Genomic DNA, 14,251 nt, shown 5'->3' on the forward strand with positions numbered 1-14,251 from the left:
TAATATTATTATAATAATGTATCAATATTAGAGCATCAGTTTTCCATGCTATTCAAATTGTATATGTTCTGATGCCAGAAATTCATGATGACCACTGGGGCTGCACATTATAAACAGTTTTATGATCCAAATAACTCTTAGACATCAATATAAATGGCAATAAATGACATTAATGCTCAGCCCAGCAGAGTGGGCTCATTGAATGGTTATGAGGATTAATGTAATAAAAATAGCTGGCATATATTGAGTTTTCACATGTGTCAAGTTCTGTTCTAAATGATCTAATATAATAATTCACTTATGACAATCCTAAGAACAATCCCATGAAGAAGAAACTATTATTATAATTCTTAGGTTACAGATGAGAAAACTGAAGTCCAGAGAGGTTAACCAGGCCAAAGTCACACAGCTAAGTAGAAAGAAGAGTAAAAATTAAAACTAAGAGGGGCTTCCCTGGTGGCGCATTGGTTGAGAATCTGCCTGCCAATGCAGGGGACACGGGTTCGAGCCCTGGTCTGGGAAGATCCCACATGCCGCGGAGCAACGAGGCCCGTGAGCCCCAACTGCTGAGCCTGTGCGTCTGGAGCCTGTGCTCCGCAACAAGAGAGGCCGCGATAGTGAGAGGCCCGCGCACCGCGATGAAGAGTGGCTCCCGCTCGCCTCAACTAGAGAAAGCCCTCGCACAGAAACGAAGACCCAACACAGCCAAAAATAAATAAATAAATAAATAATAATTTAAAAAAAACAAAAAAAAAAAAAAACAAAAAAAACTAAGGGACACTGGTTCCTAGACTGGACATAGATTGGAGAAGAAATGCATCCAGGATGTCACCAAGTTTTTTGCCTGAGCAACCAAAGGAACAAACTTGTCATTACTTGGGATGGGAAAGACTTCAGGAATTAATTTCTTTTAGGGGAACTCAGTTTGGATATGTTAAGTTTGAGATGCTGATCGTGTGTCCAAGAAGATGTCAAATAAGTCTAGATATGAAAATTGGGATCTGTCAGCATATGCATGGTATCTGTAGCCCAGAGGCAGAGTGAGGTCACCCAGAAAGTATAGATAGAAAACAAAAGAGATCTATGAACTGAGTCCTGGATAGCCAAGTGTTTACAGGTTGAGGAAGTAGGGAATCAGCTTAAGGGATAAAACAGAAAGAGTGGTCAGGGAATTAGGAGGAACACCAAGTGAGTGTGGTTTCTGTGAAGGAAATAAAGTAGTCAAGGAAGAAAGAGTAATCAGTAGTGTCAAGTGATGCTGATAGGTTGAATAGATGAGGACTGAAAATAGCCTTTGGGTTGAGCCACGTAGAGGGCATTGATGACCTTAAGAAGAACAGTTTTGGTGGACAGGTTGGGGGATACCTGGTTGGAGTGGGTCCAAGAGAGAATGAGACAAAGGGAAGTGAAGACAGTGACTTCCAATTTTTTTTTATAAAAGGAAGGTGAGAAATAGGGGAGTAGCTGAAAGAGAAAGTGTTTTTACTTCAAATGTTAATGTGGGACAAATAAGAGCATATTTGTAGACAATAAGAATGATCTAGTAGAGAGGAAAAATAATTGATTAAGTATGGGGGTAGGGATTTCCTTGAGTAGATGAGAGGCAATGAGATCTAGTGCCCAGGGAGAGAGGTTGGCCTTAGCTAGAAGCATGGACAACCATAGAAAAAAGGTAGAACAAATTAGCATAAATGCAGCTAGGTAGATAGGTACACAGGGAGGTTGCTGAAGTTCTCTTCTGATTACTTCCATATTCTTGCACATTTATTAAGCTACCACTCTGAGTTCACACATTGAAAATGAAAGCTCTTTTCCTGTTTTACTATTGCTCTTCACCTTGGTTTCAACAAAACCTACATCATCCAGCAATTATAGCTGCTTGTGTATGTGTCTTTCTTCCCAAACAGCCTAAGAACTGAAGAAGGGCAGAGACCATGTCCCCTTCTTTATTGTTCCCTAACACTCAGCACAGTGCCTGACACACAGTAGGCACTCAATAAATATTTGATGAACCGAATTAAATCCAGTACATTTGCTTCTCTCTACATGTGCTTTAACCTCATTTGCTTGAGTCATAAAAAGCTACCAAGATTATCTCTTCTGTGAATTGGTGGGCAAATTATTTGTGTTTCAGTCTGGTCTATATTAGCTATTAGTGAATATGATACTTAGGAAAATGTATAAGCTTTGCTTATTTTTACAAAGACTTGGAACTTAATTGGGCATCCTCAGAAGGGTTACAATATGTGAGAGGATGCATACAGCTCCTTTTATAATTGACGAATTGTGTTCAGTTTGCCCAATTACTCTTTTCTTTAAAGAAGAGAGTAAATTTACTGTAATAGACATACCATAATCTGAATTTATAGAACTCAGTGAGAAATCCTACCATCTGGTTAAAAATTGTCAGAGAATCACCTCCTTAGAAGAACCACCTACGGAAGAAAGGATACACAACCAGTTCGTTGTGTGCTGTGATAGAAAATGTGTCTCCCTACCTCCATCTAGTATTTTATTAAGACTTAGAAAAAGAGGAAGAAAGAAAAACATCTACATTAATTTTCTACTGTATATCTTTTTAGCAAGCTTCAAGTGACATTAAAATTAAGGTCAAACATAATAGTTAGCTGGGTCATGCAATGTGGATGAAGTCTATGGATACTCTTATAGCAGGAAGTTCAGTAAAGCATTTTTTAAAAAATAAATTTATTTATTTTATTTATTTATTTTTGGCTGGGTTGGGTCTTCGTTGCTGTGCATGGGTTTTCTCTAGTTGTGGTGAGTGAGGGCTACTCTTCGTTGTGGTGCATGGGCTTCTCAATGTGGTGGCTTCTCTTTGTTGCCGAGCATGGGCTCTAGGTATGCGGGCTTCAGTAGTTGTGGCATCCAGGCTCAGTAGTTGTGGCTAACAGGCTCTAGAGCACAGGCTCAGTAGTTGTGGCACACGGGCTTAGTTGCTCTGCGGCATGTGGGATCTTCCCGGACCAGGGCTCGAACCCATGTCCCCTGCATTGGCAGGCGGATTCTTAACCAATGCGTCACCAGGGAAGTCCCAAGCGTATTGTTGAGGACACAAACTCTGGACTTGGGCTTGCATCCCACCATAGATGACTTAGCTTCCTCATGTATAAAAGGACAAGATAACACGATCTACCTCATGGGGTTGTTATGAGATTAAAACAACTTAATGCCTATAAGGGTGCAATATGATATCCAGAATATCAGTAATTTTAACCATTATAATTTATTTTAGTAATAATGATGATGATGACGTTAAAAAATGCAGGGTGCATCCCACTCTGGGTTTCCTTTTTTCTTTCTTGGTACACTTTTTCTTTTTTTGTAGTACACTTTGTTTTTTTCTGTAATCCTGGTCTTTCTTCTCTGCCCATTCTTTTTCCACTGTAGGAAAATCGATGGGACCAGTGAGGAAGAAGGTAACATTGAGCTGAATGAAGAAGGAAGGCCAGTGCAGACGTCCAGGCAGAGTCCCCCACTCTGTGACTGCCACTGCTGTGGCCTCCCCAAGCGCTACATCATTGCCATCATGAGCGGGCTGGGATTCTGCATTTCCTTTGGGATTCGGTGCAACCTTGGAGTTGCCATTGTGGAAATGGTCAACAACAACACTATATATGTTGATGGAAAACCGGAAATTCAGGTCAGTGTCTGTCTATGTTGGGAGTTCTTTCAGCCATGGCTGTATTAATGTTTTAAAGTCGTAAAATAAAACACATAGGATTATAAAGGAAACCCATCATTTTAAAATACAGATATCGGTCTTCCCTGGTGGCGCAGTGGTTAAGAATCTGCCTGCCAATGCAGGGGACATGGGTTCGAGCCCTGGTCCGGGAAGATCCCACATGCCATGGAGCAACTAAGCCAGTGAGCCACAACTACTGAACCTGTGCTCTAGAGCCCGCAAGCCACAACTACTGAGCCCGAATGCCACAACTACTGAAGCCCGTTCACCTAGAGCCCGTGCTATGCAACAAGAGAAGCCACCGCAATGAGAAGCCCGCACACCACAATGAAGAGTAGCCCCCGCTCGCCACAACTAGAGAAAAGCCTGCGTGCAGCAACGAAGACCCAATGCAGCCAAAGATAAAATAAATAAATTTTTAAAAAATAAAGCAAAAAAATAAAATACAGATACCAAAATATTTAAAAATCGAATTTGTGATATAGAAACATATGGGCTTCTTTATGAACATGTCAGATGACAAACTCTAGCAATGGGTCTAATAATTACTGTAATTTTGAAGTCTGAAGGAGAAGCAATAGTTTGAGATAGCAGCAACAACCATCACGTGATATGAACATATTTATAATTTCCACTAGTAACAGAGTCACAGGTACTGATAAATGACTGGGGTTTGTTTCCTACATTCATAATTACAGGAAATGCTAAAGTTTAGTTAGTGGAAATAAAGATGCTGATTTTTCCCCATCCAAGTTCATAGATCCACATGGTTCCATCCACAGACTCTAGGTTAAGAAACCCCAGTAAAAAGGTAAAGCATGGGGTGAGCATCAAGAGAAGGAGGCAGCAAGTAAAGTGGGGTTAGGCTTGCAGAGCCTGCTAAGCCATGCGGGGAGATAGGGGTGGGCTTTAAGCAAAGAAGTGGTGCGGTCAAATCCATGCTCCAGAATGATCACTGCCCAGCCAGTCATCTCCCAGTGGATTGGGATTGGAGTGAGTGGAGGCAGAAGGCCCATTTCAAAGGCTGTTGTAGTCATAAGCACTTAAATGCTTTAAGCACTCTGATGTCACTTAAATAGTATTGTTTTTATGAATCACTGGAAAGATAAAATCTGGTTTGTTTTTTAAATGGTAGGCCTAGAGACATATTGAAATTATGGGAGAATAAAACGAAAATGTATGCCCAGTGCATACCCAACATATACGTGTTTCATTCTATTGAACACACACACAGGAGTGACGCATGTGGAAATCCATCTGTTTGCAGAGAGACAGCTAATAGTTCTCTGGTTCCTGCCCATATTTGGGGAAACATTTATTTATTTATTTATTTATAAAATTTATTTATTTTTGGCTGTGTTTGGTCTTCGTTGCTGCGTGCGGACCTTCTCTAGTTGCAGCGAGCGGGGCTACTCTTCGTTGCGGTGTGCAGGCTTCTCATTGCAGTGGCTTCTCTTGTTGCAGAGCACGGTCTCTAGGCGCATGGGTTTCAGTAGTTGTGGCACATAGGCTCAGTAGTTGTGGCTCCCAGGCTCAGTAGTTGTGGATCATGGGCCCAGTTGCTCTGCGGCATGTGGGATCTTCCCGGACCAGGGCTCAAACCCGTGTCCCCTGCATTGTTAGGCGGATTCTTAACCACTGCCCCACCAGGGAAGCCCTGGGGAAACATTTAGATCAGAATTTTCCAAACTGCTGTCTGGAAATCATTGTTCTGTAGGCTGTGCTGTGAAGAAGGTGTCTTATGAACTGGGAGCATTTACTGTGCTGTGTCCTATGAGAATCTCCAAGAGGGAGCTGTGGTGTGCATTGTTTCCTGGACTTGACTGCAGAATGCTTTCTTTCATGCCACATCTGTTTCTTGACAGAAACTGTTCCAGCATTACGTGGAACAGTTTCTGTCAAGCACTGGTTTGAGAAAATTTGATTTCAATTCATTAAAAAGAAGTCTTTAGTTGGCCGGCAGGTTTTTTGTTTTTTGTTTTTTTTCCTTTTTCTTTTTAGCTAAGAGATTATTCTGCCAGAAGAAAAGGGTACCATGGAGATTCGTCTAACGATTCTCTTTTTGATGCCACAGCTGAATCTGTTTTAAAAGGATATCCTGGTTGTTTATTTTGAGGCGGGGAGGGAGGGCAGTAGAGGTGTGAGGGGGCATGTCATGCATTTTAAAAATAAAGAATGATGTATATTAGTGAGGTTTCAGATGTGTATCACATGCATTCTGGCAGCCTTTTGTGAGCAAGGGCAGCTAATTAAACTCGTCTGCTGAGGCCCGGATCAAAATGAGATGCTGATTTGCGCTTGTTTGTTGCCTGAAAAGATAGCCCTAGGTCAGCAGAATTTACTTGGAGGTATATGGAAAAGACATTTTGATAAACTTAAGGAACAATGCTGTGTGTGCTCTCTAGTTTCTATGGTTTTGCCCTCTGGAGTCTTAGAGAAACTGATTAAGATCTAAAATATACTTTACATCATTTTCCCTGGCCTTATAAGTAGGAGTTTAGTAGCATTTCAGAAGTTCCAATTTATAGCAGGCCATTTCTCTCTTATCCAAATAGAACAAAGCTTAGATATCATCTGAGCATGTTCAACCCAATGACAAAGATTTCACTAATTGTATTACAAAAGGCTCTCAATGGCTGGTATATTTGTTTGGTTGGTTTTATGGGAGAAAAACTAGATATTTTTCACTGAGATATTTTAAAATCTTCATTTTCAGCAGAGGGAGAGAAGTAAGCAGTGTGAATTGGTAGGTCTTGCAAATAAATGGCATATATTCTATTAGTGGTATAAAGGGTAGTTTTAGTTGATGTGTGAGTAATCATTTTTAGTTTAATAATTATGAGTTTTAAAACACGTGAATCACTTAGAACAGTGTCTGGCATGTGGTGAGCAATAAATGACTAAAGTTTGAGCAACTTTGAGACTGGTTCCCATTACCCTCAGGAAAAACCCAAACTCCTTCTCATGAATCGTGAGCCCTGTAGGGTTAAGAAGAATTGGGCTTTGGAATTGGCCAGACATGGTTTCAGACTTGACCCTTGTTTATTAGCTCTGGGACCTTGAGCAAGTTGCCCTTCTGTCTTGGTCAGGGATTGCTGGTTGCAAAGAATAGAACTGCAGGGAGACCAGCTCAAGTTAAGAAGGAAATTACAGTGGGGCTATAGGGGATCTCACGAAAGTGAAGGGCAGAAAACAGAGCTGCTATGTATGTTTGTGCAGTCTGCGCCCTGGACAGGGGAGCACAGCCTGAGGTGGGACTAAAATCCAGGCTGTACCCCACTGTGGGGAGGAAAAGGAGCCAGGAAGGGCAGAGTGGAGCTGGACCTCATGGGAACTAGGAAATCCTTAGCTTAGTCTCCAACTTTCTTGCTGTGCAGTGTCTTGCATCTGCCTCTCTCTGAGTCTGCTCCATTCTCCCAGGTCTCTCCATGGACTGTTGTTTTTGTTTTTTCCTTTTCTTTTTTTAAAAAATATTTATTTATTTATTTTTGGCTGCGTCGGGTCTTAGTTGCTGCACACAGGCTCTTTGTTGCGGCGCACGGGCTTCTCTCTAGTTGTGCCGCGTGGGTGACCGAGCACGTGGGCTCAGTAGTTGCGTTGCATGGACTTAGTTACCCCACGGCATGTGGGATCTCAGTTCCCTGACCAGGGATCGAACCCGTGTCCCCTGCATTGGAAGGCAGATTCTTAACCACTGGACCACCAGGGAAATCCTTTTTTTTTCTTTTTCCATGGCTTTTCACTGCCCTCCAAAGCTGAAGTTCTTTGAGCCGTTGCCTTGCTGGGGAGCTGAATTACTTGGCGCTGACTCCAATGGGACTTGTTTCAATTCAAGTGTTCAGTATTGTCTAACTAGAATTTCTGGGTTCAGGTTAGAGAGAGAGAGACAGGTGGGCTGAGTCCACCCGATGCCTTGGCTCCCCCTACTCAGGTGTCCAGTCACAGGGGAGAGGCCCATGGCTCTGGCGGAGGAGGAGAATCCTCTTAGAAGGAAACGTGTGTAGGGAGCCAGGAACTGGCATTTCTAGCAATTCTTTGCTAATCCTCATTGCCTTATTGTGAAATGGGAATAAAAGGCCTGCTTTACAGATCAAATGAGATAATCTGGCACCAATATATTAAATACCTATATTACTTTCCTAAGGCTGCTGTAACAAATTACCACAAACATGGTGGCTTAAAACAATAGGAACTTAGTCTCTCATATCTTGGGAGACCAGAAGTCCGAATCAAAGTGTCAGCAGGTCCACACTTCCTCCAAAGGCTTTAGGGGAGGATCCTTCCTTGCTTCTTCCAGCTTCTGGTGGCTCCAGGCGTTCCTTGGCTTGTGGCAGCATCACTCCAATCTCTGCTTCTGTCTTCACATGGCCTTCTTTCTGTGTACCTTCTCTTATGTCTCAAATCTCCCCCTGCCTTTCTCTTACAAGGACACGTCATTGGATTTAGGGCCCAGCTAGATGATCCAGGAAAACTCATCTCAAGATCCTTGACTTTATCACATCAGCAAAACCCTTTTCTCGAATAAGGCAGCATTCATAGATTCTGGGGATTTTGTGCATATATCTTTTGGGACCCTTTTTTCAGCCTAACACAGTACCTGACACAGTGCTTGGCTTATAATAATAGTTCAGACATGAGGCCATTATGATTCTAATGGGCTCAAGAGATAATGAAAGTTAGTTCTCGGCAGGCACAAGTGCTCTTCTTCAGGTATCATTTCCCAAATGGACAGAAGCACCATCTCGTCAGAGAGAAAGACATGAGCAAGGGACAAGATGATTGACAATTAGCTGCTGGTTGAAGTGGATCCCTCTGTCTCGGATCCTTGGATTCTTGGGGCATTCTGTGACTCAAGGCAAAGAAGTCCAGTCTCTACTTCTCAGTGAGAAAGTCAAGTCTCCACAGCAATGGAAAGAATATAGTTTTTTGGGTCAAGTAGGTAAGAGGGCTTGGTCTTGGCTCTCTTTATAACTGGTTGTATGACCTTGGGCAAGTAAATTAATCTCTCTAAGCCTCAATTTTCTCTTCTATAAAATATGAGGTAATAGTAGTTACCTCTACGTGTTGTAAGGATTAGAAGAGGAAATACATGGAAAGTGACTTAAAATCATGTCCCTCTTCACTCAGTGCTTCCTTCTGTCTCTGAGTAAAAGCCAAGGTCCTTATGGTGAGTTAAAGGGCCCTTCATCATTTGAACCTCTCTTATTTTAATGCCTATTATCCTCTTCCTCACGTTTACGCTCTAGCTCTACTGACATCTTGCCATTCCTCTAACACACAAGATGCATCCTTACCTCAGGGCCTTTGCACTTGCTATTTCTCTGCCTGGAAAGCTTTCTTTTCAGGTAATGAACAGTATGACTTGCTCCCTTTCTTCCTTTAGGACTTTAGTCAACAATCATCTCCTCACTGAAGCCTTTCCTGGCCACTCTAAAATTTCACCCTACTTCATTCCTACCCAACATTTCTGTCCCCTTCTCTGCTTTATTTTTTTCTTCTTATCACTGATCACCATCTAACTCAGTATGCACTTGTATACTTTCTGCCATTCCCACTGGCGTCTTTGTGAAAGTAGCAATTACTGTCATTGTTCACTGCCATATCCCCAGTGCCTAGAACAATGTGTGGCATGAAGTAGCGTGAAATAAAAATTTGGTAAGCTGGTTTGAATGAATGATTGTTAGTTCCATTTTACTCTTGAGCTTCAACTTCCTAATCTGCAAAGTGGGAACTACAGTACAGAGCACAGGCCAATATTACCTGGACTGTGGTCTCCTCAAGGCAAAGGCAATACTTGTTTGAGTTTGTATTTATACTGTCTATCACCTGACCTGGCACACAGGAGGCATGAGGTGCATGTTGAATAAATGAGCAAATTATTATATAACAATTTGTGGGAAAATAAACTGTGATGAAAATTTATGAGATGTTGGGGACATCCCTGGTGGTCCAGTGGCGAAGACTCCGCACTCCCAATGCAGGGGGCCTGGGTTCGATCCCCGGTCGGGGAACTAGATCCCGCATGCATGCCGCAACTAAGTGTTTGCATGCTGCAAATAAGAAGTCCGCATACTGCAACTAAGAGGCCTGCATGCTGCAGCTAAGACCCGGTGCAGCCTAAATAAATAAATATTTTTTTTAAAAAAAGAAAATTTATGAGATGTAGTATGTTGATAATTAAGAACCCTTACTCCATAATAGGAACATCTTGCACTTTGATATCAATGCTTTACAAAGCCATTCGTTTATTCATTCATTTGGCAAATCTTTACTTGCCCCTTCTCCGTTACAGGCATTTGATTCAGGTACTAAGGCTATAAAGTCAAAAGGACATGGCTGCCACCTTAGAGTTACTCGCCACCCCATGTGGGAGGTGGACACGTGAACGGCAAGTTCGAGAACAGTGTGGGTGCCATGGCTGCAAGAACAGAGGTCGGTGGACCAAGCCTAGGAAAATGATCACTTCAATTCAGGGCAGTTGAGGAGCTTCCTCAGAGGAGGGATATTTGTAGGGAGTCTGAAAAGGATGAGTTACTATGCCTGGGGAAGAAAGTGAGGAAAGGCTCTCTGACCCTCAAGAATCACATTTTCAATGACCTAAGAGTTGTGGAAGGGTATTTTGTTGTAATCATCATCATCATCATAACAACAACAATGGTGCTAACATTTATTGAGACTACACTATGTTCCAGGCATTATCCTAATGTGTTAAATGCAAAATCTCTAAGCAGAGGGATAACCTACTAGAAATATTTATGGTGTTTATCCCCACACATACTGTAGGGAGGTAGAATAGGTTTTATTATCCTCATTATGAAACGAGAGACTTGAGACTCTCATTCCCTTTGTGCTGTCACTAAACTGGTATCTGAATAACCTAGTAAATAACCTAATAAACCTAGAATTTATTTTTTGTTTTCTTTGCAAGTTGTTTTATTTTCTTCCTAGCACTCATCATTATTCTGTGTATATATATGTGCACACATACATGTATATATATACACACATATGCGTATATATATATGCACATATACATGTATATCTATTTTTTTCTTTTTTAAAATTTGTACATAATCTCTCCTTTCTATCACTAGAATTTGAGGTTGGTGACAGCCAGGACTTTGTTTTGTCCTATATCCCAAGCACACAAGAGGCCCTCCATAAAATATTCTTTGAATAAAGGAGGGAAGGAAAGACCGCATGGGGTTATTGTGTAGGATGATCAGTGAATAATTATGATCAAGTGTTTTCTTCCAAACACAACTGTATCTGATTTCTCATTTCCAGACAGCACAATTTAACTGGGATCCAGAGACGGTGGGCCTTATCCATGGATCTTTTTTCTGGGGTTATATTGTGACACAAATTCCAGGTGGTTTCATTTCAAATAAGTTTGCTGCTAACAGGTAAGATAAATTGATATGAGTGCTGCACAGATCATAATATGGCTTTGTACTCTTATAAAATCTGCATAATTGGCTCTCAATTTAGGGGTACAGAATGAAAGATAGAAGCTGTTCCTAAAGATGTGATTCACAGACATTGATCTTATATGATCCTGTTCTTAAGAGTCTCTTTTTGTTTACTTTTTTGTCTAATCTAGTCTATCTTGCAATTCTTTAAATGATTATGTAATAAAAAGATCAATTGCATCCGAGTCAGGAGAAACAGTTCATGGACCCTAAGTAACTCACTTGGTGACCTCTACTGAGTTCCTTTTTTCTCTGGGCCTCAGTTTCTTCATCTGTGAAATGAAACGGATTAGACTGTGTTTGAGCTGCCTTTGACCAATGACATTCTGTGATGCTCTGTACTACGTTAATATCATCCTCTTCCATACAGGTTTTGTCATGTGAGTAGGAGGGGCTAGTCTCTAGATTGCAAGATGTCTTTAATGCCCTTGAGATTCTATGGTAGGTGTTTGAGCAATTAAAAGTGGGTCCAAGACAAAATGAGCTGCTTCACGGAGTAGTAAGTTCTCTGTCACTAAAGGTATTCAAGCAGAAATGATGGCCACTTGGGGGATATGTAGTATGTATATGTACCAGAAAAGGAGTGTACTAATTATTTCCAAGTCTCTTCTAATTGTAATTGACTTTACATATGCGGATTTTGTGAAGTGTATACTTTATAAAGCAGTGTTTTTCAAACTCTAAAACAGAACTCATTAGATGGTAATAAAATCAATAGTGATTTACCAATGACCATTTTCTAAAAAAAAGAGGGAGAAATAGAAGAAAAGGTAATCAAATAGAATCAAATAGAACAGAAAATATCTTAGCTCATTGCACATTTAAGTATTGGTTTTTGAAACTTGTTTCAGTTACATTTGTGTGTATCAGTGTGTTGAGTTGCAATATAAAATATATTTTGTTTTATGGGTCAAGGACAAAAAAGTTTGAAAGTCATCTTGTATAAGCATGACTCATATTTACTTATGTTCTTGTCTAATTTGTGTCCTTTATTGTCACTTACCTGTTGTATTCTTCTTAAAAAGTGATAAAATATTAGTTCTTATGGTCTCTGGGGTTACTACTTACACTTCTGCCCTAAGAAGAAATAACATATAATACGATTTTGCAGCATGTAAAAAGGGCTGAAGCATCACTAACATGTGTGAGAAAGGAAGAAAATGCTGCTGGCTCTCTTTTCCCAGGACACTCCTGTCCAGGCAGGGAGGAGAAGGCACATGGTACTTGGCAGAGAGTTGGGGGCTAAGACAGGTACACAGCCTGTCTTGTGCTTGGCTGGTCCCAGGACACAGCATGCTTCTCAGATAGTCAGTATCCCCATCTGGTAAAGTGAGAGCAGAATTGGGAAGCATGAGACACAACCCAAATGTGCAGAAGTCATGAGGTAATGGTCAGAATGGATCAGTTCGGTAGAACCACGAAGAATGGTGGGTCTCCAGCAAGCTTACCTCATGCTGGTCAATCTCCAGCTTCAGGATCTCATCTAGGCAGGACATCCCTGTACTGCCCAAAACCTTCCCATGATTGGTCCAGGGATTGGAACTTGGGAATCAAAGCGGCCCAACAGTCTAGCTTGGAACACACCAGATCCTAACACAACATCTATTTCTCTTTCCATTAATTTCTATAGTGATCTTCCATAAACTGTTAGGTTTGTTCCTGATGTTTAACTAACATGCCACGTCCATCAGTGGACCTGCCCAATAACACAGTGTTTTGGTCCCTCAGGGTCTTTGGAGCCGCCATCTTCTTAACATCGACCTTGAACATGTTCATTCCTTCTGCAGCCAGAGTACATTACGGATGTGTCATGTGTGTCAGAATTTTGCAAGGTCTAGTGGAGGTAGGAGATTCTTAACAAATTTTGATATTGCTGGAGACAACCTGGTCCTTTAGAAATTTCAGCTTTTGAAGAAAACCTCCTTTACTCAGTTTTCCTGTCTTCCACCTTGTCCTGCTATCTGAACTCTCTGGTTATGATTACAATTATGAATACTTTAATTAAAATGCCTTGTATGATTCCAAATTTATACCCAATAAAGAACCATTTCATAGAGGGCAGAATTTCAGATGAGCCAGGAACGATCTTAGAGATAATCCAACACCTTTCATTTAATAAAATTTGAAACTGAAAGCCCCAAACCTCCAGTTCACATAACAAGGGCTCTTTCCACTAAAACAGTTTAAATGGACTTATTAATAAATCTGTAAATTTCCAAGGGTGTAGTCTTACACAGAGATTTAACTTGATGAAGGAGGTAGAATAATATAGAGCCATAAAGTAAATATTTTGCACTTTGCTGGCCATACTACGGTCTTTTGCAATGACTCAACTCTGCCATTGTAATGCAAAAGCAGCCAGAGACAATATGTAAACATGTGGGCATGGCTACTTTCCAGTAAAACTTTTTGGACACTGATATTTGCATTTCATATGATTATCACATGCCAGGAAATATTATTCTTCTTTCAATTTTTTTTTCTGCCCACTTAAAAATGTAAAAGCCATATTTACTTGAGGGCTGAACAAAAATAGATGGTGGGGCCATATCAGGCTATAGTTTGCCAATACCTGTTGTAGAGAAACGTTTCCCGAACTCAGTCATTCACCTCTAACCTTTGTCACTTTTGTCATATCCACGCTACGATTTATACTATTATTTGCCTATAGTTTTTCCCTAGATCAATTCATTTCAAAACAAAATAAAAGAACCTATCATAAGCAACAATATCTTTGATATCATGGGCTTGATGTGCTAGTTATATTTTATTTCTAAAGCATGTTATAATATATATGTAACAATTATAATAAAAAATGTAGGTTGTTGTAGCACCTTAAATTCAACTTCAATCCCACTAGAGGGACACATACCACACTTCGGAAAATACTGACATGGTAGAAAGAACATGATATTAGCAGCCGTGAAGACTAGAATCTAGTCATTTAATGGCTCTGAGCCTCAGGTTCTGTATCTTGAAATGACAGGATGGACCAGCTGGTTGTGGAAATCCCTTTCTACACTGATATTCTATAATAATATGAAATATAAAGACCCCTTCCCTATTCCCCACCATG

General features: G+C 40.8%; 1 protein-coding gene across 2 annotated transcripts in view; it reads left to right on the forward strand.

The window, feature by feature from the left end:
- The window catches only part of SLC17A8 (solute carrier family 17 member 8), a 49,503-nt gene that overhangs the window by 14,686 nt on the left and 20,566 nt on the right, over positions 1 to 14,251 (forward strand). For both annotated transcript variants that reach the window (XM_059934755.1, XM_059934756.1), the window contains exons 2-4: positions 3,409 to 3,661; positions 10,991 to 11,109; positions 12,904 to 13,018. In XM_059934755.1, the coding sequence (XP_059790738.1) occupies positions 3,409 to 3,661; positions 10,991 to 11,109; positions 12,904 to 13,018 (487 nt within the window). The remainder of the gene's footprint in view (positions 1 to 3,408; positions 3,662 to 10,990; positions 11,110 to 12,903; positions 13,019 to 14,251) is intronic.

The sequence above is a fragment of the Balaenoptera ricei genome, chromosome 10 (assembly GCF_028023285.1).
Source record: "Balaenoptera ricei isolate mBalRic1 chromosome 10, mBalRic1.hap2, whole genome shotgun sequence".
Lineage (NCBI taxonomy): Eukaryota > Metazoa > Chordata > Mammalia > Artiodactyla > Balaenopteridae > Balaenoptera > Balaenoptera ricei.